Genomic DNA, 27,918 nt, shown 5'->3' on the forward strand with positions numbered 1-27,918 from the left:
CCACTGAGGTTACAGTCGACTGTATACATTGACCATTTGAATTTCAGCCGTTCGTAAAACCGGTTTAGTTTCAAGTTCAAGACAATTTTTTTTTTTTTTGGATTAAGAAATGAAGATGTGGGCGATTGTGTTTACAGTGCTTTACTTTGGAGCTATAAATGTGAGTATTTTTTTATATGTATATTAGCCGCGTGTCTGTATACACGATAAGAATCGTGACCGAATTTTTAGTCGACCTTTAGGTTTTAGAGAACGTTTTTTTTGCTCTAATACCCATCGACGTTTGCTCCTACGATTTTTTACCACTTCACACATATGAATATAATATTGATTTTGCTTTATTTACCCAGTTTTTATAGTGGTTTTAACACTGATGTATCTTGAAATTGAACATAGGAATAATTAAACACCTAACCATATGCACTATAGTTAGTGAAAACATACAAATTCGAAATGAATTCTTGTTAATTTAGTCGATTTTTCTCTAATCTACATTGTAAAGCATTTCAGGATTAACACTTTCACCTAATCAACCATTAAAGAGGTGAAAATGAGGTTGAAAATTTTAACAAATTCTACACGGGCCAAACTAGTGTTTATATAAAATATTGATGTCAACTTTTTAATTCTGAAGTAATATTACTAGACTTTTTAATTAAAACCCTAAGATAACAGCTTTTTGTCTTCAAAATTGTGGTATCACGTTACCAAGTTTGCCGGCTGCTATACCTTGTTTTTTTAGCATTAGAAAAATGGTAAAGAATCTTAACCTGACTTTTTATTAAAAAAACGCTTTAAAAAATTAGTAACTAGAGTTAGACCAAGATAAGTCTGCAACGATCTTGATAGCACACGCAGTGCAAGTGTTATTTATACGTTATAATGTCATAACTACTATGTAGAATTTTATACGTTTAAAATAACACTTGCACTGCGTGTGCTATCAAACTCGTTGCAGACTTTTCTTGGTCTAACTCTATTACTTATGAAGCCAAAACAATGTAAATATACCTATATATATCGATACCTTTGGGTTCAATTGGCGTAAAGGACATTTTGGCAAAAATTAGTTATATACCATATTTATACATTATATGGTATATAATTAATTTTCGGCAAAATGTCCTTTACGCCAATTGAACCCAAAGGTATCGATATGTATATATCCTTACTATATAATTGTTACATATTTGCTGTACTTTATATTTCAAAAGTGTTTTTCAATAAAAAGACACGTCAATTGAGATTGTTTACACTTTTGCTTAGTGCTAAAAAAACGAGGTAGGTACTTATAGAAAAAGTTTTGCTTGATGTAGGTACATATCGATACTGTAGGGATGAATTTATAGTTTATCCCAAATATATTTTAATTACTCGCGGACAGAGCGACCGATTTTATTATTAGATAATATTCAGTTGTATGAGCTCTGTTCTGTGTAAATAATCCTAGAGCAGCTGTAAGCGCTGCGCGCCGTGCTTGACGGTCTAACGATCGACCCTCGTAGTGATAGAGCTTAGCGAAAAGAAACTGCATTTTTGGCAGAAAGCAAGCCGCTTTGCCCAGTGATACTAGGGACCAATCTGAATGATTTCATCCGAGGAAACACAAATTTCATTCACTAGAATTCAAGATGGCGGACCTTTTCCAAAATGGCGGCTGCAATATTTAAAAAAATTATAGACACAAAACGGCTGCACCGATTTTAATGATTGATATATCGATCAATTCGTATTGACACTTGTAATCGAATAAAAAATATGGCATTTAAGAAATTAAAGATGGCGGCCGAATATTAAGAAAATTGTGTTTTTTTTCTTTAATTTTTTTCCTTCTAATGAAAATAACAACTAAATATTCTATATTATGATCACATATTCTTTCATTTAAACGAAACCTGATAATATTATCTGCAAAATAAAAAAATAAACTTAACAATCCGTTGAGTAGTTTTTGAACTATACGCATTTCAAAAAGCGCGTAACTGCCGTCCGAAACGACCCGCTCGCGCGGCTCGCGTCAAAACTGAGAATGTTGATGATTTAAAGGTAAAAAAAGAACTGAAATCATATTTACTTTATTTATTGAGCTATAAATAAATTGTATTTCTGCTTATTATTTGTGACCATCACGGGAAAAGTTATGGCGGCTGGCGCTTACGTCGCTTAGCACCGCAATAGTATTGGAGCGGCGTTAATAATAGCGTAAGCGCCATCCGCCCTAAGGTACCTATACCCGTGGGTTCAAACTTAGTCCTCTTTATCATCTTCGTCCGATGTGGATGAACTGAAAGAAAAGAAAATTCATATGAAATCGGAACAAAATATAACTAATATAATTAAATTAAATATATAGAGATGAACTACGCCAAACTAACTTCCAGTACTATTTCAATGTGTGTAGTATTGAAATAGTAATGGAGGGCGCGACAGTTTGGCGTGTTTTATCTATAAGTACCTTTCGTTTTTGCAGTTGCCTTTGCAAGTGCTGCATTGCACTGTACAGGGTAGACCCACTCTCCGACACGTGCAGCGCATTGTTTCGCAGCCTTTTTTACAGCCGCAATGGTCCAGGTATGATAATTCACGCCACATCGCCCTAGCATCAGACCATTGCGGTTCCCAACTGCCATTAGATGACTTCCAACCCCAAGAGGATGGCAATGGCACAGAGGCATCATCAAGAATAAGGGCATATCACCCCATAAGTGGCCTGCTTGATATGTGAGACGGAGCGCGTGTTTATGTAATGCTGCCGATGTTGGTGGGATGCTGGTTACCAATTTATTTTTAGTAGTAAATAGCTCCTTGCGTACCAAGTTGTCCGACGAATGTGCTATTTGTGGGTCATATATTGTGCTATTTATAGGTAGCAGGTGAACTTTTCCGGCATAGCCATGATTTCTTCAGGAAGGCTTTGTAATGGCTGCGATATTTGTTTTAAAGCTGGTGTAACTTCAGGGTGTGACAACCACGTTTTGAAGCAAGACTTATTTCCTTTTGTATGGAAGTAAGAAGTAGTGTCACACCCTGTATAGAGGCGTGAAAGTCACGAAGAGCGGTTGATCTGTCAGAACCCAAAGTATTTGCTATTTTATGAACATCGCCATAACGGCGTTATTTGCAGTCCCAGTTAATAGCCATAACTCTTGCAGGCCACTCTCAATTTAAGTTTGATGATATGATATCAATAACACCAAAACATCTGTATCGAAAGATCTAATCAAAATACGCCTAATTTCCTGTTCTGCCTGATCTTATGAATAGGAACACATGCAGAAGAAGCTGATGGCCGCATCGTACTTCACGCAAAAGATCAGGCAGAACAGGGAATTAGGCGTATTTTGATTAGAACTTCCGATACAGATGTTTTGGTGTTATTGATATCATATCATCAATCTTCAATTGATAGTGGCCTGCAAGAGTTATGGCTAATAACTGGGACTGCAAATAAACGCCGTTATATCGGTGTTCATAAATAGCAAATACTTTGGGTCCTGACAGATCAATCGCTCTTCGTGGCGTGAACGCCTCTACAGGGTGTGACACTACTTCTTACTTCCATACAAAAGGAAAGAAGTCTTGCTTCAAAACGTGGTTGTTACACCCTGAAGTTACACCAACTTTGAAAGAAATATCGCAGCCATTACAAAGCCTTCCTGAAGAAATCATGGCTGTGCTGGAAAAGTTCACCTGTTACTTATATGACTCACAAATATCACATTCGTCGGACAACTTGGTACGCAAGGAGCTATTTACTACTAAAAATAAATTGGTAACCAGCATCCCACCAACATCGGCAGCATTACATAAACAGTCTCACATATCAAGCAGGCCACTTATGGGGTGATATGCCCTTATTCTTGATGATGCATCTGTGCCATTGCCATCCTCTTGGGGTGGAAGTCATCTAATGGCAGTTGGGAATCGCAATGGCCTGATGCTAGGGCGATGTGGCGTGAATTATCATACCTGGACCATTGCGGCTGTAAAAAAGGCTGCGAAACAATGCGCTGCACGTGTTCCGACACGTCTACCCTGCACAGTGCAATGCAGCACTTGCAAAAACAAAAGGTACTTATAGATAAACCACGCCAAACTGTCCCGCCCTCCATTACTATTTAAATACTACACACATAGAAATAGTATTGGAGGGGCGGGACAGTTTGGCGTAGTTCATCTCTATATATTTAATTTAATTATACCGGGTGTGGCCTGTAACACGAGCAAAGAATTTAAACATAGATTGTACTCCTCAAACGGTGACACTTTTGTTCAACAACTTTTAAAAATTATGAAGTATTTAGACTCCCTCTTTTTCATACAAAATAAATATTATCTTCAATGGACGCCATCGCCACGCCATATCATTGTGATTGACGTTGCTTCTCACGCCTTAAACATAACAAAATTCGCAATACATTGCGTCTTAGAATAAACTTTAAAGTGTATTAAAAATCAAACCACAAGTTATTTTTAAAAGTCGCTGAACAAATGTTGGTCAGTATGAGGAGTACAGCCTACAGTTTAATTTTTTGCTCATGTTACAGGCCACACCCGGTATTAGGTATATTTTGATCTGATTTCATATGAATTTTCTTTTCTTTCAGTTCAACCACATCGGGCAAAGATGATAGAGAGGAATAAATTTGAACCCACTGGTATAGGTACCTTAGGGCGGATGGCGCTTACGCTATTATTAACGCCGCTCCAATACTATTGCGGTGCTAAGCGACGTAAGCGCCAGCCGCTATACCTTTTCCCGTGATGGTCACAAATAATAAGCAGAAATACGATTTATTTATTTATTTATAGCTCAATAAATAAAGTAAATATGTTTTCAGTTCTTTTTTTACCTTTAAATCATCAAAGTTCTCAGTTTTGACGCGAGCCGCGCGAGCGGGCCGTTTCAAACGGCAGTTACGCGCTTTTTGAAATGCGTATAGTTCAAAAACTACTCAACGGATTGTTAAGATTATTTTTTTATTTTGCAGATAATATTATCAGGTTTCATTTAAATGAAAGAATATGTGATCATAATATAGAATATTTAGTTGTTATTTTCATTAGAAGGAAAAAAATTAAAGAAAAAAAACACAATTTTCTTAATATTCGGCCGCCATCTTTAATTTCTTAAATGCCATATTTTTTATTCGATTACAAGTGTCAATACGAATTGATCGATATATCAATCATTAAAATCGGTGCAGCCGTTTTGTGTCTATATTTTTTTTAAATATTGCAGCCGCCATTTTGGAAAAGGTCCGCCATCTTGAATTCCAGTGAATGAAATTTGTGTTTCCTCGGATGAAATTATTCAGATTGGTCCCTAGTATCACTGGGCAAAGCGGCTTGCTTTCTGCCAAAAATGCAGCTTTCGATGTAAATATCGCAGGGACCGTTACCGGTATTCTGACTACAGGTTATTATTGAGGTATAACCGGTGTAATTTGAATTTGGGTATTTATATCACTAAACCTCCGAATAGAGGTATTCGAATACCGGTATTCAATTGTGTTATCGGTTTAGCCAATTGACAACAAATACCACTATTTGATAGTTTACTCCTAAAGCTATTACCGGTAATAAGTAAGTGCCAATACCGGTTGTAGTAGTACCACGATTCGTTCCTTCGCTACTCGTCAAGGACGTGTTCGGCCCGCTTGTAAATACTTAAGATCCGAATCTTAGAATGCCCGTTTCCATGTTGTCTGGTGAAATTAGCTGTTAGTTGATGATTTTGAATTATTAATATTTAATAGCGTTAATTTGATTCAATTATTTGTTTTTTTTTTGTTGATTTAATTGTATATTATTATGTACATATGTAGTTTGTAATCTCAAAGATATGAGCGCCGATCGCCGATAGGCGTTTAGCCGGCGGCGGCGCGCCGGTCAAAATTGGTTGGCAGTGGCGGCGAATCGGCGGCGTAGCCTTGAAAACTTGATTTATGCGAAAAGAATTCAAACCAAAAAATTGCTGGAAAAACATGTTTTTTTGCCTTTGAAACATTATAAAATAAGCGAAATTTTAATTTCAAGGATTATTTATTGAATTATGGTAGGAAAAAAGTTTTTCATGGCATGAACTGTAGATAAGCAGCATAATGAACATCTTTATATTGTGAGGTTACTGTTAGTATCAAGCATTTATTATAGCAATCATAAGTAATACATAGGCAAAGGATTAGATAATACATAGGTAGGGTAGAAAAAGGGGTTTCAATCGATGTGTGGAAGGGCGGTTACTGTTAATTGAATCTATCACTAATTCACTACACCTCATAAAACAAAGTCCCCCGCCGCGTCTGTCTGTAACTATATGAATGTATGTTTGCTATGAACTCAAAACCTACTCAACTGATTTTCATGCAGATTTCAGCTATCAATAGAAAGATTTTGGAAGAAGCTTTAGGTATACAATTTGTTAAGGTTTTGTGTAACCCGTGCGAGTCGGGGCGGGTAGCTATAGTCAAATAAAATAGTTATTATATGTACGTATCGCTTGGAGAGTCGAGGTTCGAGGTGAATGATTACACACACTGCTCGCACAGAGTAGTAATCGCAAAAATAGTATGAATTAATGAATGAGTGAATGTGACTTAAGCGTACGATATTAAAAGCCTATAAAAAAACCTTCAAGAAACTTATTGCAGTTGGCGGTTCAACTTGATATCGGTACGAAATACGGAACCCTAAAAAGAATATTAATTTCAAAATCTCGCTGTCATTACATGATTTTGTTGTTGTGTGCGGTGCCCATACCTTTACATTCAATTGTTGAGGATATGTTCTGGAATAGACGTAGTAGGTTAGGCTCCATATCACCTATTTCTTATTTATTGCATTGCTTTCATTGCATTTTTTATTTATTTATTGGCTCGCCACCGAATCGTTAACTACTGCCACTTGTTTAGCTTCAGCATAGACAAGAGAAAGTATCAAGAAAAAAAAAAGAGAAAGATAATATCTTTTAGATATGAGCGCCGCGCTGGCGCGCCGCCGCCGCCGACAAAATTTTCGCGCCGCCGCCGCCGACGCTGCGCTATTGGTGTGGCATCGGCGTGACCTTGTTAGATACTACTACTATCAGAATCAGATAATAGATATTTAACCGAGTTTAGATCATTAACGGCGCTACTCAGAATAGGTTATAGGCATTCAAAAGGTCCATATAATCCTAAAATATCAATGATAAATGCAAACCACTGTTCAAATTTCAAAGCTTTGCTCTCTCGCAGCTCAATCTTTGGCCCTGTTTGGAACTCAACTTTCGGCCTCGCTTTTTAAAACGCTTGGTCATTGGTCCTTGTCCGATCTTAGCTCCATTGCAGCTCAGCCGTTGGCCTCGCACGAATTCATTTCTAATGAACTTCAGTTCAGACAAATGTAAAGTATTTCATCATTATTTCATAACAAATCATAGGTAGGACAAACAACACGACAGTGGCTGGGAAAAGTCAATATAGTTTTTTTTTATTAAGTACGACCTAACTTATAAAGAAATCTTTTTGTGTTTTATTTGTATTACAAAGTTTTTATACTGCCTAAAATGTAGCGTTTTAAAGTGTCTTTTTTATATCAAGTAATATTTAAACATACCGTTGGTAACCGTTAGGTTGGTAAGAAATGGTTGCCAAATGACATGATGGTAATTTAATTACGGCAATAATTTAGAAAACGCGTAATATGTTTTGGATAGCCTAGTAAATACTCAGAAGGCTTTAATGTAGAGTTTCTATTACACAGCCACGTTCTCATGCAGTATCAAAAATTTTGCTACGCCGATTTCACGCCGATCACGCCGCCGCCGCCGGTGAAATAATCATCGGACGCCGCCGCCGATGTTGTCTATGAAAATAATAGTATTTTTGGTACCAAAACTGATGTATGGAGTGAGCACTCTATGTATTTTTTTCTCTATGGTTAAATGCACATAATGATTATTTTTAGATATAATTTTATTTATTTTTTTGTTCGGTAAATAAAACTAAAATATGATATGAAAAGTTTTCTTGATTTCTATTTAAAATTAATTGTTTTTATATGAAGTACCATCTCTTAAAATATCGGTAGCTTAATTTGTTAGCACCTTATATAAAAACAATAAATTCCCGAACACTCCCTCACTTTGTTCTGTTCTAATTGGTGCAAAATTAGCTTAGAGTGGCTTAGACAGACTCTAATATCTAACAAGGTCACGCCGATGCCACGCCGATAGCACAGCGTCGGCGGCGGCGGCACGAAAATTTTGGCGGCGACGGCGGCGCGCCGGCGCGGCGCTCATATTTCATATGGAAATGTTTTCTAAGATTAATTATTAATTCATTCATTCATTTGGATTTAATTCGTAATGTTTCTTGGTTAGTATTTTCCTTGCGTGTCGTTTCACTCGGTAGCAAAGTTTGTTTAAAGGATGACTCACGTTAGACCGAGCCGTGTCCGGGCCGGAGCTTCCGGAGCTTAGTTTTCTATGACATGACAGGGATCACGTGATGCTTTTCATAGAAAACGATGCGCCGGGAGCGCCGGCCCGGACACGGCCCGGTCTAACGTGAGTCATCCTTTAACCTCGTGCCTTGAAACGGTCGCAACGCTCAATTTTACAGTTTTCGGACCACTTGCTACGCTCGTGGTTAAATTATGAAATCTTTCGCTTGCACAGCGATCAATATTAGCATGAGGACTTAACAACAACTTTAACCTCTTGTAATAATTATTTGTTTTACAACCGCTAAGTTGTTGGTCTTTACTCCTTGATCACGTGCAGTGAATACCGGTATTAAATACAAAGACCATTACCGGTATTCTGAATACCTGTTATTATTGAGGTATTAATGAATACCGGTATTTGATTATGTCAAATAGTGTACAAATAGCGATAAAGACAAAAACGGAATGACAGCAATACCTCTAATTCAAATACAGGTTTAACATTTTAACCGGTATTCGTTTGGCAGTTTTTATACAGGTATTTAATAAAACCGGTTATACGGTCCCTGAAATATCGCCGTAAGCCCTACTACTATCGGCTGCAGCGCTGACAGCGATGTATTGCGCCCGCCTCCCGCAGGCGCAGTGAGCCCTTAGAGACGAACTTTGTTATCGAGATGTCATTCTAAGTTGCTTTTTCCCGTTAAATTTGTATTTTGTAATAATTGTTTGGCTTTCGCTCTCACTCCTTCTATTTTATATAGATGTGTATTGTGTGCCGTTACGGACAATAAATCGGCGTGCGAAAACGAACGTTTGGTGCTTATTATTTGCCCCTGCATCCGCACCCGCTTACCACGCCTAGCACAACTCTACCTTTCACATCTACAATACTATTCTTTGATTGAAGTCACTTATAGTTTTTAATTATTTTGCAGGTCCATGCAGCGCCTGAACCAAAAGATGACAAAGTTTTCAACGTTACGATGACAATGGTGAAAGTCGGGTAAGCAATTCTTCTAAAGAAGAGAAGAAATTAAGAGCTTTCCATATAGACATGCCCTCCCATCCCGAAGGCGTTATAATTATTCTCAAATCGATATCATAGATGGCGCTAAATGTCACAATCAGCCATTATGAAATTTTTATACTACATATTAAGATGGATTAAGAGATATTTAAAGTGTCATAAATTAAAATCATTATAAATGAAATACAAACGTTAATAACAACACGAATTCAATGCAATAATTTACAAAATTTGAAACCACAATTATATTGCGACTGGCTACGTTATGAGCAACAGCGCAGGACAATTATGTCGAGCTGTCGAAGTAATATTGAATAATGTCACTAGATGGAGCCACCACGATTCTAGTAAGACCTACGATTCTAGTACCTAATCATTCCAAAACGAAACGAGTGTGGGTTTCTTTTCCTACGTTTTGATTTTCGTTTTAAGACATGATGTGAAGTTTGATTTAGATTAGAATAATTATATTTGAGTTATAAATTTCGGAATTTAAGTACTTAGTATAAAATGTAATAAAATGGATCGGTGAATAAACATATATACCTAATTTAAATGAGTACCTACTTATTTTAAAGTAGGCCTGCCTGACGTTAAAATACAAATTAATAAACTCACATCACAGGGCGATGTCTTTCAAAACACACGAATGCTTTGTTTTTAAACATAATGGAAGTTTTTATTTCGCTTGGTGTCCAAGTCCAAGTCAAACGCGCATTTTACTCCTTTATTGACCGAAGCGTTTGCTAAGGTCTCCGTTTTAACTCGGGCCAAATTTCGTATGTTCGGACGTTCTCCTCGGTTCAATTCTCAACTGATTCTTATCAAATTTTGTGACCAAAATCTAGAATAAAATAGTTCTTATTCGATTCGATTATTGATTTTTTTTTCAAAATGGCGGAAACAAATAGTCGTATCAATATAATAAGAGTTTTTTTAGGGTTCCGTACCGAAAGGGTAAAACGGGACCCTATTACTAAGACTTCGCTGTCCGTCCGTCCGTCCGTCCGTCCGTCTGTCACCAGGCTGTATCTCACGAACCGTGATAGCTAGACAGTTGAAATTTTCACAGATGATGTATTGATGCTATTGATGCTATTTATACACTAATAATGATATGTTAGCTTGATATAATGCTTTAAATGCAAATTTACAAACCGACTTGTAACGATGTTACTAATAAATATTTTCTTTTCTTTTTCTTTTCTTTTCTTATTTCTGTTGCCGCTATAACAACAAATACTAAAAACAGAATAAAATAAAGATTTAAATGGGGCTCCCATACAACAAACGTGATTTTTGACCAAAGTTAAGCAACGTCGGGAGTGGTCAGTACTTGGATGGGTGACCGTTTTTTTTTTGCTTTTTTTCGTTTTTTTTTTTGCATTATGGTACGGAACCCTTCGTGCGCGAGTCCGACTCGCACTTGCCCGGTTTTTTTCTTTTTGAGAGATATTTACAGTGTTTGGCAAAAATGTAAAAATTAGTAACGCTGGTGTAGGTGGTATTTAGATAAGTAGGTATGTAGAACTCGAGAATAAGTAGCCAAATTTCGTATATTTAGCTAAGTGCTATATTGGCGCAGTTGGCAAATAATTGCTTTGATGCATAGAGGTACCTAGTTCGATCCCCAGTAATAAATTGTGTGAACTTTTTGTAATTTTTTACACTTAAATTTTATATTATTTTATTTTTATTATTTTTTTTTGAACTTTATTGCAGAAATAAAGTACAAATGGCGGAATTAATGCCTAAAGACATTCTCAACCGTAAATTTTGTATTGTTGATTGATCAAGCGAGTGCAAAGCATACAATATTTTATTTAACTTTTTGTTAATTTAGTTTTTCCAAATTATTCTAAACGGCGTAGCGTTATTTTTTTATTCAGTTTAAAGGGTTTAAAGCTATGCTCGCGAGGTCTACAGAGGGCCTACCGGAAACCACGTTGCTCACAGCGCCACTAGTTTATTAATTTCCTTAAGTTGTAAACAACGATCGGCTTTAGCCGCGAAAATCGAAGTTTGTAAGACTTCGAGAGTTAGACCAAGCTAAATTGACAGGGATTTTGATAGCACAGACTGTGCAAGAGTTTTTTTTAATTCATAATTTAATAGAAGTTTGACGTTTAAATAACACTAATAAAATAGCTTGGTAGGACTGATGCCACTCTAATTACGATGAGTAAAAGAGAAAGATGCCCATGCAATATTCGGTGTTCGCGGGTCGCGGGGCCTGCCTACCGCTGGGCCTGCTGGTATTCAGACGAACTTTTTTGACGGACGGACTCCGACAATTACTTACTGCACTCATGACTACGACGCGACGGGGAGTACGGGCCGATTTATTAATTTTGAGCACATTTATGGCGCATGATTTTGTTACTCGATAGTCTGTTGAAAATGATATATCTTAGATAGAACACCATTTAACAAATTGACCAAGTCAAATCCCACAGTACAGCAATAAGACCTCAGTATTTAATATATAAATATGTTTTTATAAATACTAAAATACATATACGTACGTAACACCCAAAACTTAGGAACAAATATTTTTGCTCGTCACACAAATAGATGCCCTTACAGGATTTGAACCCGGACCATCGGCTTCATAGGCAGGGTTACCTACTATACCAGACCGGTTCTCAAAACGATGACATGCTATTTATGAAATAGATGAGCGAAATTAAGAATGTTAAGTGATTTTGATCACTTGTAATACGAATATTACGAGTGATCAATATCACTCGATTATATGATTATATTATTAGTCCTTTAGTGGTAATAGTATTGAACTGACAATACGGCGTATTATGTCTATAGGTTTGTATTTACATTTAATTTAATATGTGCTTATTTTCGATTTCAAGTTGTTTGTATCGCCGCCTGCGCAACCTTGCGCAGCCTCTCAAGTAGGGTTGCCAGATGGTCGGGATTTGGCGGGATTCTCCCGATTTTTAGCACGTGTTCCCGATTCCCGACAAAGTGAAAATTGTCCCGAAAAACAGCTTCACGTTATCCATACTAATATTATAAAGGCGAAAGTGTGTCTGTCTGTCTGTTACCTCTTCACGCTAAAGCCGATGAACCGATTTAGTTGAAATTTAGTAGGTACCTATAGAGATAGTTTGAGTCCCGGGGAAGGGCTCTATGGGCAGAGCAGCTGACGTAGTGCCAATAATGTAAAATATCGTTGTTTCTAATACAATTACTTTAATTTGATGTTTTTTTTTCCCGACTTAAGTCCCAAAATCCCGAAAAATTGATATTTTTTCCCGATAATAGCGCCTTTCAATCTGGCAACCCTACTCTCAAGGCCGCGTCTGCACAGCGACCAAAACTGCACACTCAGATTTATAAGGTGCGTCTGTGTGCGTAAGTAAACTACTATACAACTAGGTACCTACATAGGCGAGAACGCCAGTCATGCGTGCCGTCAGGGGGGTGTCACTACGCAGTTTAGGTACATTTGGCCGGCGCGCCGCGCGGGCTGGCGTATGGCAGTGGGCTGCCGCTCGGCTCGCACGATGTGGCGCTCGCGCAAAATTGAAAATACACAATGGCTTCGAAACCTATATCTCGATCTAATCCGTGTAAAAGATATTGTTGTTATTGTACTGTTTACGGATGTCTGAAGAACAAGGAAGTGAAGGAAGTAGAAATAACATTTTATTAAATTCCGGACGATATTGAAAGGTGAATTTAAACTTTAAAACATAACATAAATACTAAGTAATCAAATTCGATAACTAATTCGTTTTGTTTGCATAAAACTAAAGCGCTTTAGACCAATTTAAAATGATTATTGGTTGCCCAAAACAATATTAGGAACTGACCAACATATTTTCAAAGGAATACGGCTGTGGCATACCTACCTACCTACTTCCGTAAGAATCAGACATACTATCTCCGGATAAAAAAAATATGTTTACAGCATCAACGTTTGTAATTCGTAGTATTCGTACATAAGGTGTATGTCGGATAATTCCGAAATTTAGATGAAAATCACCCTTAATTCCATCATAATAAAAGTCTCTTTTCGGAATTATCCGACAGTTTTCGACATTCGGAATTACCCGAGTAAACCTTATTAATCTTAAAAATAATAAATCGGTAGGTATAGGTACAAAAACTTGTCAAGTTTCAACCCTGTGCCGACGCTCACAGCTCGGTCATAAAACTGCGACGCGCAAGGAAGATTCACGGTTCGTGCGCGGTACCGTAGGTATATAAGTTTCAATTTTGCTTGGAGGCGGCGAGTATAGGTATAATTTTATACCTAAATGTGACTTTTGTGAACGAGTGAATTTTCTGTACGGTTATTCTGTGATGCCGTCATGTGCCCTCCTATTCTAACCAGACTTCTTTCTAATAGGGGCGACAGGAACAGCATGCACGGTTTGAAATGAAACTGGAGTCGGTTAGTGGTGCACCGCGAAAGACCGATCCTTAGGCTTATGATACACTTGTAAGTTTTACTTACGTAAATAGGGACACAGCTATACTACAGAATGAGATATAAATATTGTTATCGCATTCTACCAAATACCTTTGTCCCTACTTACGTAAGTTAAACTTACAATTGTATCTTAGGCTTTATTGATACCTGCGACTTACGTCAAATTTAAAACATTAACTAACTATTAAGTAGGTACATACGTTGTATATTCATTCGGAAAATTATTAAGCACGTTATATGCCTGTAAATATTTGTTTTTAGAGCAAATAGGAGTAGAGTGTTTTTGAATTTTAAAATACTATGAAATAAATTGTGTTATTGCCTTTTGTACGAAAATGCAAATTTTTAACATGAAGTAAATTTTTAATAAATAAATATTATAGGAACATTCTTACACAAATTGACTAAGTCCCACGGTAAGCTCAAGAAGGCTTGTTTTGTGGGTACCTACTCAGACAACGATACATATAATATACAAATACTTAAATACATAGAAAACATACATGACTCAGGAACAAATATCTGTGCTTATTATACAAATAAATGCCGTTACCGGGATTCGAACCCAGGACCTTCGGCTTCCTAGGCAGCGATACTACTCACTACCCACTAGGCCAGACAGGTCACCTATTGAGCATACTAGACTATTCAAAAATAAAGAAAAAATCCAATATTTTCCAGTTTCGGAAAATCATATGTATCATATTTGATACAATGCCAATCCCTCGACATACTATTTAGAACAAAAATGTGGGTTTTAATAAAAATAAAACATGTAATGCAGCAGAAATCATCATTTATTGCTAATTAAACCCAATCTAAAGCATCAGATGACTATTACACCTGTAAATATAAATTATATCTACGAATACCTGAACACATTCATGGAAGAATAATTTGATCCCGTAAAGTTACAAAAAAGTCGCCAACAAAAAGTTGTGTAAAATAGGAAAAGTAAACAAATAATTCATCATCATCATCATCATCTCAGCCATAAGACGTCCACTGCTGAACATAGGCCTCCCCCTTGGACCTCCATACGTGCCGGTTGGAAGCGACCCGCATCCAGCGTCTTCCGGCGACCTTAACAAGATCGTCTGTCCATCTTGTGGGTGGACGTCCTACGCTGCGCTTGCTAGTCGTGGTGGTGGTGGTGGTGGTGGTGGTGGTCGTGGTCGTGGTCGGTTGGGCAGCGTTCGGGAAACTACGTAATCGAGGGGTGCGTGGTCAAACCCGATAAATCCAAATATTTTATCATTCAAATAAGAATTCTACGCATGTCACATATAGTTCTAATTTCAAAAACCCTTTTACTCGACTTATCGGGTTTGACCACGCACCCCTCGTAATGTCTTTTCGTCCGACATACCTCAGTGCCTCAAGACGAAAGTCTTTAATCAATGTGTGTTACCAGTGATGACTTACGGCTCCGAAACGTGGTCTTTCACTATCGGCCTCATCTCAAAACTTAAAGTCGCTCAACGAGCTATGGAGAGGGCTATGCTCGGAGTTTCTCTACGTGATCGAATCAGAAATGAGGAGATCCGTAGACGAACTAAAGTCACCGACATAGCCCACCGGATTAGCAAGCTGAAGTGGCAATGGGCAGGCCACATTGCACGCAGAGAAGATGGCCGATGGGGTCGAAAAGTGCTCGAGTGGAAACAAATAATTAAAAATTAAAAAAAAAAATATACTTAGGAAGAATTTTTTGCCATAAACATATTTTTCCGCGCTACAGGCTACGGCGTAGTAAACCTATTTTGATGACAACTTGGCAATGTATTAAATGTAATACAATCCTTTTGATATGACTTCTGAGTTCTTGGCAATGTATCAAATATACTACATAACAGTTTCATGTAAATATTCTGTGTATTAAATGTTTTTAGATTAGACTAGACATGTGCGCCGATGGCAAAATCATCGGCGGCGGCGTCCGATGATTTTTTGACCGGCGGCGGCGGCGTGATCGGCGTGAAATCGGCGTGGCATAATTTTTATAGTACATGAAAACGTGGCTGTAGAAACTCTACTTTAAAGCCTTCTGAGTATTTACTAGGCTATCCAAAACACATTATGGGTGTTTTATAAATTATTGCCGAAAGTGATATCCCATCATGTCTAGGGAATGCAATAACCGGCCAAACTTCATAACCGGTTTCGGTTACGGTTATGCCCGAAAAATAACCGAATATCGGTTATAATCGGTTACGGTTACTTTGGACAAAAAATGATAAATTTACAAGGGGTCATCCATTAATTACGTCACACGTTTAGGGGGAGGGAGGGGGTCAAGAAAATGTGACATATTGTGACATGGAGGAGGGGGGAGACACAAACTTTGTGACGTCACTTTAACTTCATCAGTAACCGAAATTTTTTTTTAAATTATTTTATTCGCTGTACATTTAAATAACAAGTTTCTAAAACGATAATCGTTTTTATTCTTTTAATTTTCTTTCCTAAGCCGTTTTGGGTTATAAAATTACTAATATTTATATCGTCAAAAATATTTTGATAAAATATTAATAATACTTAGGTACTTACTTAATTCGATTTGGCGATTTCGTAGAAAAAATGTGACGTCACACTAGGGGGGAGGGGTTTGCCAAATGTGACCACATGTGACAAGGGGGGGGAGGGGTCAAAAAACCTAGAAATTCGTGTGACGTAATTAATGGATGACCCCCAATGAAGTAATTAAAAAATTACGACAATAAAGGTACAGTATTAGGGAATGTGAGAATAAGTCTTCGTTTATTAATAAAACACACAAAATTCAGTAAAGTAAAATATGACATTGGACGTCACGCGAAATTAATATTCAATAAAAATATTTCATAAAGAAGGGAAGTAAATTTCGTATATTTTCATTATTAAAGTACACGAATGACAAAACTTATAGTCACAGGCGTCAAGCCAAAAAAGGCATGATTTTGTTGTCATTAGATGATAAAAACAGAATCTAAGTCATAAATAAATAACCGAAAATAACCGTAACCGGTTATTCGAGTTAACAATATTCGGTTATGAAATTTTGTCAAAATATTCGGTTATAACCGAATATTTCGGTTACGGTTATAACCGATTTGCATTCCCTAATCATATCACTTAGCAACCATTTTTTACCAACCTAACGGTATGTTTAAATATTAACAAATTTAGCAATTCAGAGGCCGGAATTCTCAGCAGTTTGAATTATCATTAGGGATTTCTCATTTATCGACTTTCGATATACCTATATCGATACAATGTAGAATACCTATAACATATTAAAAAAGATTAAAAGTAAAAGCGGTTTAATCGCTAGAGAGCGATCTATTCCAGATAACTTTGAGTTATTGAAAATGCGAAATAGATATGTGCATTAAAAACAATGAAAATTTAATAGTTAATAGTGTCACATATATTTAATTACCTTCTTCAGTTCTGTGTTTTTTTTTCTATATCTAGTTCGGTCTAAGTCCGTTAGTTTCTTTTTAAGAGAATTGTGTAGTCATCTTTTTACATGTTATCTGCTTAAACTAAGTACTTCTTTTACAGTCAAATATCCATTAACTATTATAACTTTTAAATATTTTGAGTTCTACATTGTATCGATATATTTGTATCGGAAGTCGATAAAAGAGAACTCCTTATGACAGTTCAAAATCAAGAGAATAGTCTCTTGAGTGTCAATCGTACATTTGTAATCGTATTTTGATGCAGTTTATTGTTTTACATTAATAGTAAGTAATGTAGGTAAAATAAAATGCGTTCTATAAAAAAGCTAGGCGATAAAATATCAAATAATAACCTGTTATCCAGAAACTAGATCTTATTTAAATTAACGCTAAATCGTTATCACAGCCAACACCGCAACGACAAAAATGATGCTAATTTGTTTCGATGGCAAAAAATAAGCGAAAAAGCATAAGGATCTTTAAATTATACTATCTATTCTCTGACACTATCTATTCACTACGCAACAAGCAATAAGACACGATAGGTACAAGCAATAAGACACGATAGGTATCAAAAATTTCCACGCCGATTATACGCCGGTCAAATTTATCGGCGGCGGCGGCGTGGAAAAATCGTCGGCGGCGGCGGCGCGGCGGCGCGGCGCACATGTCTAGATTAGACCACAATATAAATATTTATGCCCTAACAGATAGTAAATGCATCAAAATGTAGATTATGGAAAAATATATAAGTACTTATCTAAGAAATAAGTGCCAAACTTTCAGTGCGAAACGAAATCTGTTGTTTCCGCGGCGCTATGTTGATTATTACTAATTAATTTAAAATGACACTTGTGTCCATTATTTTTTTCTATAATAAAGGAGGGTAACTCGACATATTAATGGAAAAATATTTTATTAGATAATAAAGTGAACCTGCTAGATTTTTTAAAGTTCCATGTATCACGGGTGTTACAATGCCAAAATAAGGGTTAAGAAATCGGTTAATAGTTTGAATGGATTGGCAAGAACCAGAACAATAGGGAATATTAGGCAAAGCTCTGCGTAGGTGGCGTAACTAGTACACATACAGTAAACAAACATCAATGACACATCATACGTCACTACGTCAATTACATGGCCTACCGTGAAATACGACAATCGAAAGTTCGGTTTCTGCCTCTCTATCACTCTTGCGTATTCGAGCGATAAAGAGGCAGATAACTAAATTTAGATTTTCGTGTTTACCGGTAGGCCCTTGTTAACAAACCGCCTTGATGCATCAATGTCATATTTTATTGTCTGTGAAAACTTGTCAAAAAACAGTTTAAGGCACAGTATGTATAAGTTAGTCTATGAATTTACTAGAGTACTACTGCTGCACTCTGGCGGCAGAACATTGCAGTAATATCCCCTATTAATGAACAAGAATATTTTTTCTTTATTTAATGGAGTAAAAGGGGCATTGAGATTATTCCGATACCTAGATTTTTCGGTGAGTTGAGCTGAGCATAATGAAATGAACTCGAAAGTTACAAGTTGATTGTTTTCTAAAAAGAAATCCTAATTACACTTACAATTCTTTTTTAATTTTCAATATAAAAAAAATCGACCCCTCAAGAAGGTCAAGGTTACTTTTTTGAACGTCCTCTTACTAAACATATAATAAGTAGGTAGGTATACAAATTAAACTAACCTAATTTCTGATTCGGGAGGCCCTATCATCGACATCGAAATTTCTTTAAATTTCGCTCGTTATGGTAGTCCCTCTGATGTTTGATATCATAACACATTAAATAGGTACCTACCTTACCTAACTTTCCTAAATCATTGATACACTTTAACCGTATTGTTTCAATTTTCCGTATAAATTATAAGTCATTCAAGATTTACCTCCGACGTTTCGAGGACGGCGTTGCCCCGTCGCCGCCGTCAACGCCGTCCTCTTCGGACTTCGGAGGTAAATCTTAAAACTTAAATACATGAATAAATTGTGAAAGTTTAAATATGTAAGTATAGTGTTGTTCAAAATATACTTATCTAAAGTGATAAATAACCATTTACCCGACTACCTGGCTTGTCGAAGGTCACTGTGAGATTTTCTATTGTTTGAGTCGTGTATCCTTTTCGAGTTTAATGATAAGGAATTCGTTGTTAACCCATTTCTATTAGAAAATATGTTTATTTATATTCCTCGGACCATTACGTTCGCATGTTGTGATTTTAAATTTATTTGCTTAGTGTTTATTTTAGAACCTTCACCCACGTTCATTAATATATTTATTATGGGCACTGTAATATAAAAATATTTCATTAATTTATTAAAATCAGAAACATTGTAGTAGGAAGTACTTACCTAATATAAAATATAACACGAATCCCGGAATGCCCACTGCATATCCGTATCAGCAGAATGATTGAGGTCATTAACCCCGTGTGGCACCGACTTGCCTGATAACTGATTATTTCACTTGAAATTGGGATTAGGTATTAACCGCTTATGACACTATACCCACATACTGAAACCGCAAGAGTGTGTAAATTGTCTAAGGAGACACTTCCATAGGTATTTAGGTATTTGTTGTAAGTGTTGGCCTTTCCTTTTTGACACAAAATGGTCATGGTCTTTTCTATTTGATAATAAATCTAAGACAATACTGCGTTATAATTATATATAAATTTTTAATTTAATATGCGCATACTTTTTACTTACGATTTTATTTAACGAACGTTTCAAATAGTTTGTATCGGCGCAACCTTGGGCCTCTCAAGGCCATGTGCACGGCAACCAATGCAACGCTTAGCGCCCAGAATTATTTATTAAAACTTATCGTACCGCAATGCCTTGTTCTTTTTGCCCTAACGTGATGCGTAGGTACCTACTAGATACCTTCAATTCAGCATAAGAGTCGCTCTTTGATTATGCATTATTGTGTATCTCAAAGTCACAGTTATGCTGGTTTACTCGAACGCTCGTCGTGCCGAAGCGAGGTAAGCGATAAGAACATGACCTGTGATTTGTAAGGAAACTTTGACCCCTTACTAAAGTACCCAATCAAACTTCTATTTACAATACAAAAAATGTAACCAAAAAAACAAAAATGTCAAATTGATTTCATAATCGTAAATTGACTTAAAGTATGTAAATAGATTTTAATTTTGTCGCCGATGTCTGAAACGCCATCTAGTAACAATGAACCTTAAAATGAATGTGATATGTAGGTTTAGTGCGTGAAAGCTACAACAGATGTCGCAAGAGAGGTGTTTCGACGCTATTTCAACTCATGTTTGTTGTAAGAGTTTTGTTAGCTCCATGCGCCATCTAGTTTGTCACTGTGAACTAAAAAATTAGCTACAACTATAAGATACTTAGGACGGTGCGCTTTTTTAGTATGGGATTGGGTATCTGTACTAGTATTATATGATCTGTGATATAGATCTCCATTGATCCACGTGTTGCTATCTCTATTCATCATCATCAATATTTAAGAGCTATGCTCTTGTCGGTGGAGTAACCGCCACTCTTCTTTTTGCTGCGCCAGTCTTTTAACTCCCTCGTACGACACGACAGAAAATCTTTTATTTGGCTGAGATATGTGGGCCTTCCTCTGCGTCTTTTCCCCTCAATCTTGCCCTCCAGAATGTTTAAAAAGAATCTGTCGTGCCGTATCAGGTGGCCAACCATCTTGCCCCTTCTGTTAGCTGTTGTGTCTAACAAGCTTCTCTTCTTTCTTATCGCTATTTCTATTATCTTATCTCTATTGCACGTGCGTAATTATATTGCTGTCAAGCTCGCACAGTGAATCTATGTGGAAAGCGTATCTTTATCTAGTTTTCAATCTACAATGCCAATAATCTTACAAAAGATAATGCAAAGGCAGTGCCGAGTAGCGACAATGTAGGAAAGCAAACAAGGAACTAATAACTATAGAAGTCTGACTAGAGCTTAAAAAACCGGACAAGTGCGAGTCGGACTCGCCCGCCTTTTTAGTATTTGTTGTTATAGCGGCAACAGAAATACATCATATATGTAATATATGTTTAGTATTTATGTATGTAGCATGTATTTTATTTTATAATATTATTTATGTATTTTATTTACTTTTGGACGTTTTGGTTAGTTTACTTTTAAAATGTTACTGTGCATTCCGTAAGTTTGTCTATCTAATTTGAATTCTCCCCTCATCTACTCGAAGGTTAGCTGGAAGAGATCCCTTACAGGGATAAGTTCGCCTTTGTACCTTTATTTCTGTAAATATTATGTAAACCTGTGTTGTGTACAATAAAGTGATTACTACTACTACTACTACTACTACTACTACATCATCTGTGAAAATTATACAACTGTCTAGCTATCACGGTTCATGAGATACACAGACAGAGCCTGGTGACAGACAGACATCAAACGGACAGACGGACAGTGGAGTCTTAGTAATAGGGTCCCGTTTTTACCCTTTGTTGGGAAAGGAGCTCAAAAATGACCCTACGGAATTGTGCCGTGAGCAACTCAAAAGTACCTACCGTGCACATGTTGACAACGTATATTATAGTATGTTTGTGATGGACACACAAATAAATGCCGTCACCAGAATTCGAACCTGAGACCTGCTTCGTAGGCAGCGTCACTACCGTACCGACTAGGCTAGGCGGCCGTTTATCTTCCGGAGATATTTTACAAAACCGATTTACAATTACCCATATCATATACGGTGGAGGGTGGAATAAGTTTTTTGCCAACAAACTGCTATGCAGTTTGGCAGATGAGAAAAAATAATAAATGTAACTTCTCCTTTTTAATAATAAATTTAAAAAAACTATTGCTTGTTTCGCACGGTTTTAAGATATAAATAAAACATGAACGACAAAGTTGGGCCACAAAAATGTGATAAGTATGACTGAGTCATATCACATATCGCATAACGTGTTGAGTATTAACAAGTATTAACAATCACTATTCACTGATGGGTACCTAAAAGTTTAGGAACCCTGGCAAAAACGAGTACCGTATTATCACCCAAATATAGCCTAAAGGCCCAACAATGTTCTAAAATTATAGTTTGGCAAGCCATTTCCGTCAGCAGGTAAAAAAGGCGGCAAATTTAAAAAATGTAGGGGCGAAGGTTAACATGGTGGATGGAGGACGGGGTAGTGGACATCCACCAACCCACTGGGTCCACACTGTAAAGAAGGCCTGCCAGGGATCTACACAGGCGCCTATTATTAGGAAGGCGGAAAATCGTGCAGAATGGAGAGCCTTGGTGCACTAAATAACGAGCTCGTGTGGTCGCGACCCTCAGTCATGAGGAATCGAGGAAGAAGAGAGGGCGAAGGTTGGCCCTCCCATAGAAAAAATTGAATTCCGCTCCTTTTTCTATTGCCAAAGTGGTTTATTATCAAAGCATAACTCAAAATGTCTTCGTGCAAGTGTGACTATTATTTGAGTATAATTTAGTTTTATGGCTAAAGATTTTCATAAATGGAGGAAAAAACACAATCAAAACCAAAAAGTACATTGGTGCAGTCAAGTGTAAAAATATGCATACAACTTAGTCAAAAATATATCCCATAGTTCTTAATTCGCCGACATAAGAGCTATAGGACAAATTTTTGAGTATTTTTACACCTGACTGTACACATACATTTTTAATACCTATCGTATTGAACTCAACTGTGGACCATAGTTAGTACTGCATTACGTGTGTGTGTGTGTGGTGTGGTAGCTTTATACCTATAGTGACATGACATTTGTTAGACAAATATTTTACACATTTGTTTTTTTTTTCAGGGTAATAAACATGGATGTGAACGCAGTTTGCAGAGCTGCTGGGTAAGATTTTTTACCAATTTACAAAGAAGTACCACCAGAACTGCACAGGATAGCCGGGACATAGGGAGACGAAAATAATGACCTAAGGGCCTAGCCAGAGAAACGAAACGAAACCCTATTTGACTCTATCGCACTAATATTGAAGAGTGATAGAGAGAAAATAGCGTTTCGTTTCGTTCACACGAATGTCATTTTGGCTAGGCCCCCTGGAGAGCTAGCCACCATAACCGCCAATCGCAACTTAAATATGTAAGGTCCCTAAGCGTCTACTCAAGATGACAATCGATAAACGCTAAACGAAAAGAAAAAAACCGGCCAAGTGCGAGTCGGACTCGCGCACTAAGGGTTTAACTGCCTAGCTATTACGGTTCATGAGATACAGCCTGGTGATAGACAGACGGACAGCAGAAATTGTTTTTAACCTTTGGGTACGGAACCCTAAAAATGGATCATACATTATTTGAGTTTCGATTGATTTTTCTATCAACGATTGTCATTTTGGCTCCTGGATACAACATCTATAAAGTCGTGACAATTAGTGAACAATAGGAGTTGCCTTTGCCTGGCAGTGAGACACAAAAATAAGCAATTAGAAAAAAGAACGAAGGGAAACAAGATAAATATAGTTGGTCAAAAGAACAAAAAAAAACTATACTCATCCTTTTCTTTTGGGTGCTAGTACTAGTGTAAGACAAAGATAATATGATTATCACTGTCTATCTTTGAAATGAGATAGATAGTCCTTTGACAAACTTTAAGAAGGAACTTTTAGAAATTTATGTATGTATGTCTGTTCGTATTTTTTTTGGTTTAGCCAGACCAAACGGCTTAATAGTCAGTTGACAATCAGCTGGTGACATCCTAATTTCCATAAAACTATGTCTTGACCCAGTCATTATTATGTATCCAGGATACCTAACTTATTAACCTCGGTATCCTTAGTCATTATGGATTGGTTTCATTTCAATAACAGGAAAAGCGCAGAAGGAAATGGTTGTCATGGTTATAATTAACATCTCTATTACCTACAGGAACTGTAATAGAAAATATTTTAGGCTACGAATCCGAATTCACCAATTAGGATGACTTACGTTAGACCGGGCCGTGTCCGAGCCCGAGCTTCCGGCGCATCGTTTTCTATAGAAAGCATCACGTAATAGCTTGTCGTGTCATAGAAAAGTAAGCGCCGGAAGCTCCGGCCCGGACACGGCCCGGTCTAACGTAAGTCATCCTTTATCCTTTAAAAATGATTTGTTAAAAAAATCCGTTGCGTATAAGCATGAAAATCCCAAAAGTTTTAAATCTGGGAACTTTAGATGTCGTATCTTGCTAAAAATATTCGTTTATGACCTGTAAATTAATATAAAATACTGAAAAACTATTTACTGCTAATAATAATTAAGTACAACCAACTTTGAATGTATGAAGGTCATGTTACTAAAATGTTATTCAAAAATTTGTTACAGATATGTGACTCCGGCCGAACTTGCTGCATACACCACCACTACCGAAGAAAGCGTGACGTTAATAGCCATAAGCGATTCGGGAAAGGGAAGTGAACCCATAACTACGACCGAACATTATACAACAGTTGAAGAAACTACGACTGTTAAAGAAGGGAGCATAATAAAAACGATGAGTGGCATATTAACGAAAGTATCCGGTACAACAGCTACTACAGAAGAAGCTACTACTGGTACACCCGAGAACACAGTAACAACGAGTGACATAACAACGACAGAACATGATACAAAATTTACGACAGAAGAAACTACTACTGGTACACTAAGGAACACAATAATAACGCGTGGCATATCAATGAAAGTATCTGGTACAACTGCTACGATAGAGGAAGATAGTACAAAAACACTAAGGAGCACGATAACAACGAGTGACATAACAACGACAGAGCCCGGTACAAAAACTACAACAGTAGAAGATACTTCTGAAACACTAGGAAGCACGATAACAGTGAGTGGCTCATCAACGACAGAATCTGGTACAACAGCTACAACAGAAGAAGATACTTCTAAAACACTAGGGAGCACGATAACAGCGTCTGGATCATCAACGACAGAATCTGGTACAACAGCTACAACAGAAGAAGATACTTCAAAAACACTAGGGAGCACGGTAACAGCGACTGGATCATCAACGACAGAATCTGGTACAACAGCTACAACAGAAGAATATACTTCTAAAGCACTAGGGAGCACGATAACAACGAGTGGATCATCAACGACAGAATCTGGTACAAGAGCTACAACAGAAGAAGATACTTCTGAAACACTAGGGGGCACGATAACAGCGAGTGGATCATCAACGACAGAATCTGGTACATCAGCTACAACAGAAGAAGATACTTCTAAAACACTAGGGAGCACGATAACAGCGAGTGGGTCATCAACGACAGAATCTGGTACAACAGCTACAACAGAAGAAGATACTCCTTATACACTGAGGAGCACGATATCAACGACAGAACGCGGTACAACTGCTACAAACGAAGGATCAAGTACTTTTACAGATGGGAGTACAGTCTCAGAACCGACAACATCAGAAACAAGAACGCCGACCGCTACAATTGGGACGCCGAAAGAATCCGTAACTAGTACTATGATCTCAGGCTTCTCTTCCACGAAAGTAGATGGCATTTTGACTACGCCAACTGTAGCGGATGGACCCACCACCTCTTCCGGTTCAACAGAGGAAGTTACAACTTCGACGGCAGCTGGAGACACATTATCGACATCGGATTCAACTACACCATCTAAAGGAACTAAAACACATAGTGATAAATTAACTACTTCTTCAGCCACATCGGTAGAATCCCAAACGTCATCCGTAGACGATAAATCTACCACGCCTGCAGAAACAACTACGGAAAATTCGTTCGTGACTCCATCAACTACATTAAAAGAAGTAGCAATCACTCCAGACATTATAACACCTAAGAGAATAACAAAGGAAGAAAGCGAGCCGATTACAGTAACGGACTCTGTTTCAACTACTACGGAAGAAAATAAAGTAACATCTGCTGGCAAGCTTGGGTAAGTACTTAAGTACTGGATTTAGCGATTAGTAACTTATGTATGTTCAACAGAAACATTTAAAGTGCTTTATTATGGTTAAAATATTTACAAACCACCTAATATTTTGGCCCAGCGTAAATATTTTGACCTATTATCCATCTTCTTTAGCTATTTATCTCAAATGATGACCAGTGATTTAAAAGCCATACGATAAAAAAACCGTTTATTTTTATGATAAAAAATCACATAAAGGAATTTTAAAAATGATTGTTTCTACAACATTCACCAACAACATCCAACCAATCGACATCTTTATTGTCATGTCTGGTAAATAATGACTCACGTTAGACCGGGCCGTGGCTGGGCCGAAGCTTCAGGAGCTTCGTTTTGCAAAGCACCACGTGATCACCGATCAGCCGTTATAGAAAATGACATGTCGAACGCCTCAGCCCGTACTGGGCCCGGTCTACAAACCACCTAATATTTTGGCCCGGCGGCGTAAATATTTTGACCTATTCTCCTTCTTTCTTAGCTATTTACCTCAAATTATGTCCAGTGATCGATAAGCCATAGAATAAAAATACACCTAAACGACATTTTTAGTGTCATGTTTGGTTTAACTGTAATATTCGTCTTTTGCAGAGTTGACGGTGGGCGGCAAATAAATTACGGTGTCTACGGATACCTGGCTCTGTCTCTCCTGCTGGCTGCTATTATCATCTGGATCAGCTATATCATATACACTAGGCATCAAGCCAACAGTTATGGTAAGTATCTGGCAACCTTTTTCTTTAAATTAATCATTCTCGAAAGTTTATACAAAAATTATAAACTGAAATAGATGATATATAAATAAATAATTATTATAAGACAATATTACACAAATTGACTAAGCCTCACAGAGACAACGATTTTATTCCCTCAGCCGTGGAAAAGCCCGACAGGCTCGATCAACTTTGATATATATTTATGACATATATATTATATAAAATTCAAAATTGCTTGGGCCCCCTGGAACCGTTCACACCTAAGATAATATATAAATATTAATAAATACTTAAATAAATAGAAAACATTCATGAATTAGGAACAAATATCTGTGCTCATCATACGAATTACTAGAATACACTTCACAGGCAGGGTCACTAACGAACGCCAGACCGGGCGTCAAATTTGAACTGGTTTTTCAATGGCTGTTATCCGAAGTGGGATGGTTTTCAAAATTATGTTTTCGTTAATTATACCTATTTTTTTTTCAGTCTTACCACCGCCTGCCCCGGAGGCCACGCCACTCAATCACATCACAACTGCTGCGTAGTAGATGGAGTTTAAATAACTGTATGATAAAAGCCAGTTTAAGATACATAAAGTAAGATGTTGACCCATAGTACGAACGAGATGCATAGAAAGCAGGTTACGCACACGCTAGCGAATATGTCAGTGACAAACTGGTGGTAGCCGTTACTGGACATTTGACGACATTTGACGTATCGTGTATCATCTCCCGTTGATGTGGGAAAAATCGTAAGTTCTCGAATACGTACAATGTCATAATTTGACATTGGCAATCCACAGTTAGGTGACAACCAAACCAAACCGAACCACCCCGAGTTCAGTTCAGAGTTGAGTATTGGTTACAAATGCCACAGTTGATCGAATCAACACTTCATAGATCAACATGCAATAAAATCAAC

At 37.2% G+C, this 27,918-nt stretch overlaps 1 protein-coding gene across 1 annotated transcript; it reads left to right on the top strand.

Annotated features, from left to right (window-relative positions):
• The first annotated feature begins 58 nt into the window (after window positions 1–58).
• Window positions 59–27,563, top strand: LOC134792285 (autotransporter adhesin BpaC-like). The gene is made up of 6 exons (XM_063763554.1): window positions 59–160; window positions 9,369–9,436; window positions 23,151–23,192; window positions 24,659–26,242; window positions 26,867–26,991; window positions 27,484–27,563. Exons 1-6 carry the CDS (start codon window positions 110–112, stop codon window positions 27,540–27,542), a joined length of 1,929 nt encoding a protein of 642 aa, XP_063619624.1. The 5' UTR covers window positions 59–109; the 3' UTR covers window positions 27,543–27,563.
• Window positions 27,564–27,918: the final 355 nt, after the last annotated feature.

This window comes from Cydia splendana, chromosome 7 (genome assembly GCF_910591565.1).
Source record: "Cydia splendana chromosome 7, ilCydSple1.2, whole genome shotgun sequence".
NCBI classification, from domain to species: Eukaryota; Metazoa; Arthropoda; class Insecta; order Lepidoptera; family Tortricidae; genus Cydia; species Cydia splendana.

Excerpts from the sequence above, each read along its gene's own strand:
- LOC134792285 (XM_063763554.1), top strand. The coding sequence starts at position 110 with ATGAAGATGTGGGCGATTGTGTTTACAGTGCTTTACTTTGGAGCTATA. Across the intron at positions 161-9,368 it reads TTTACTTTGGAGCTATAAAT|GTCCATGCAGCGCCTGAACC; the intron begins GTGAGTATTTTT and ends ATTATTTTGCAG. Across the intron at positions 9,437-23,150 it reads ATGACAATGGTGAAAGTCGG|GGTAATAAACATGGATGTGA; the intron begins GTAAGCAATTCT and ends TTTTTTTTTCAG.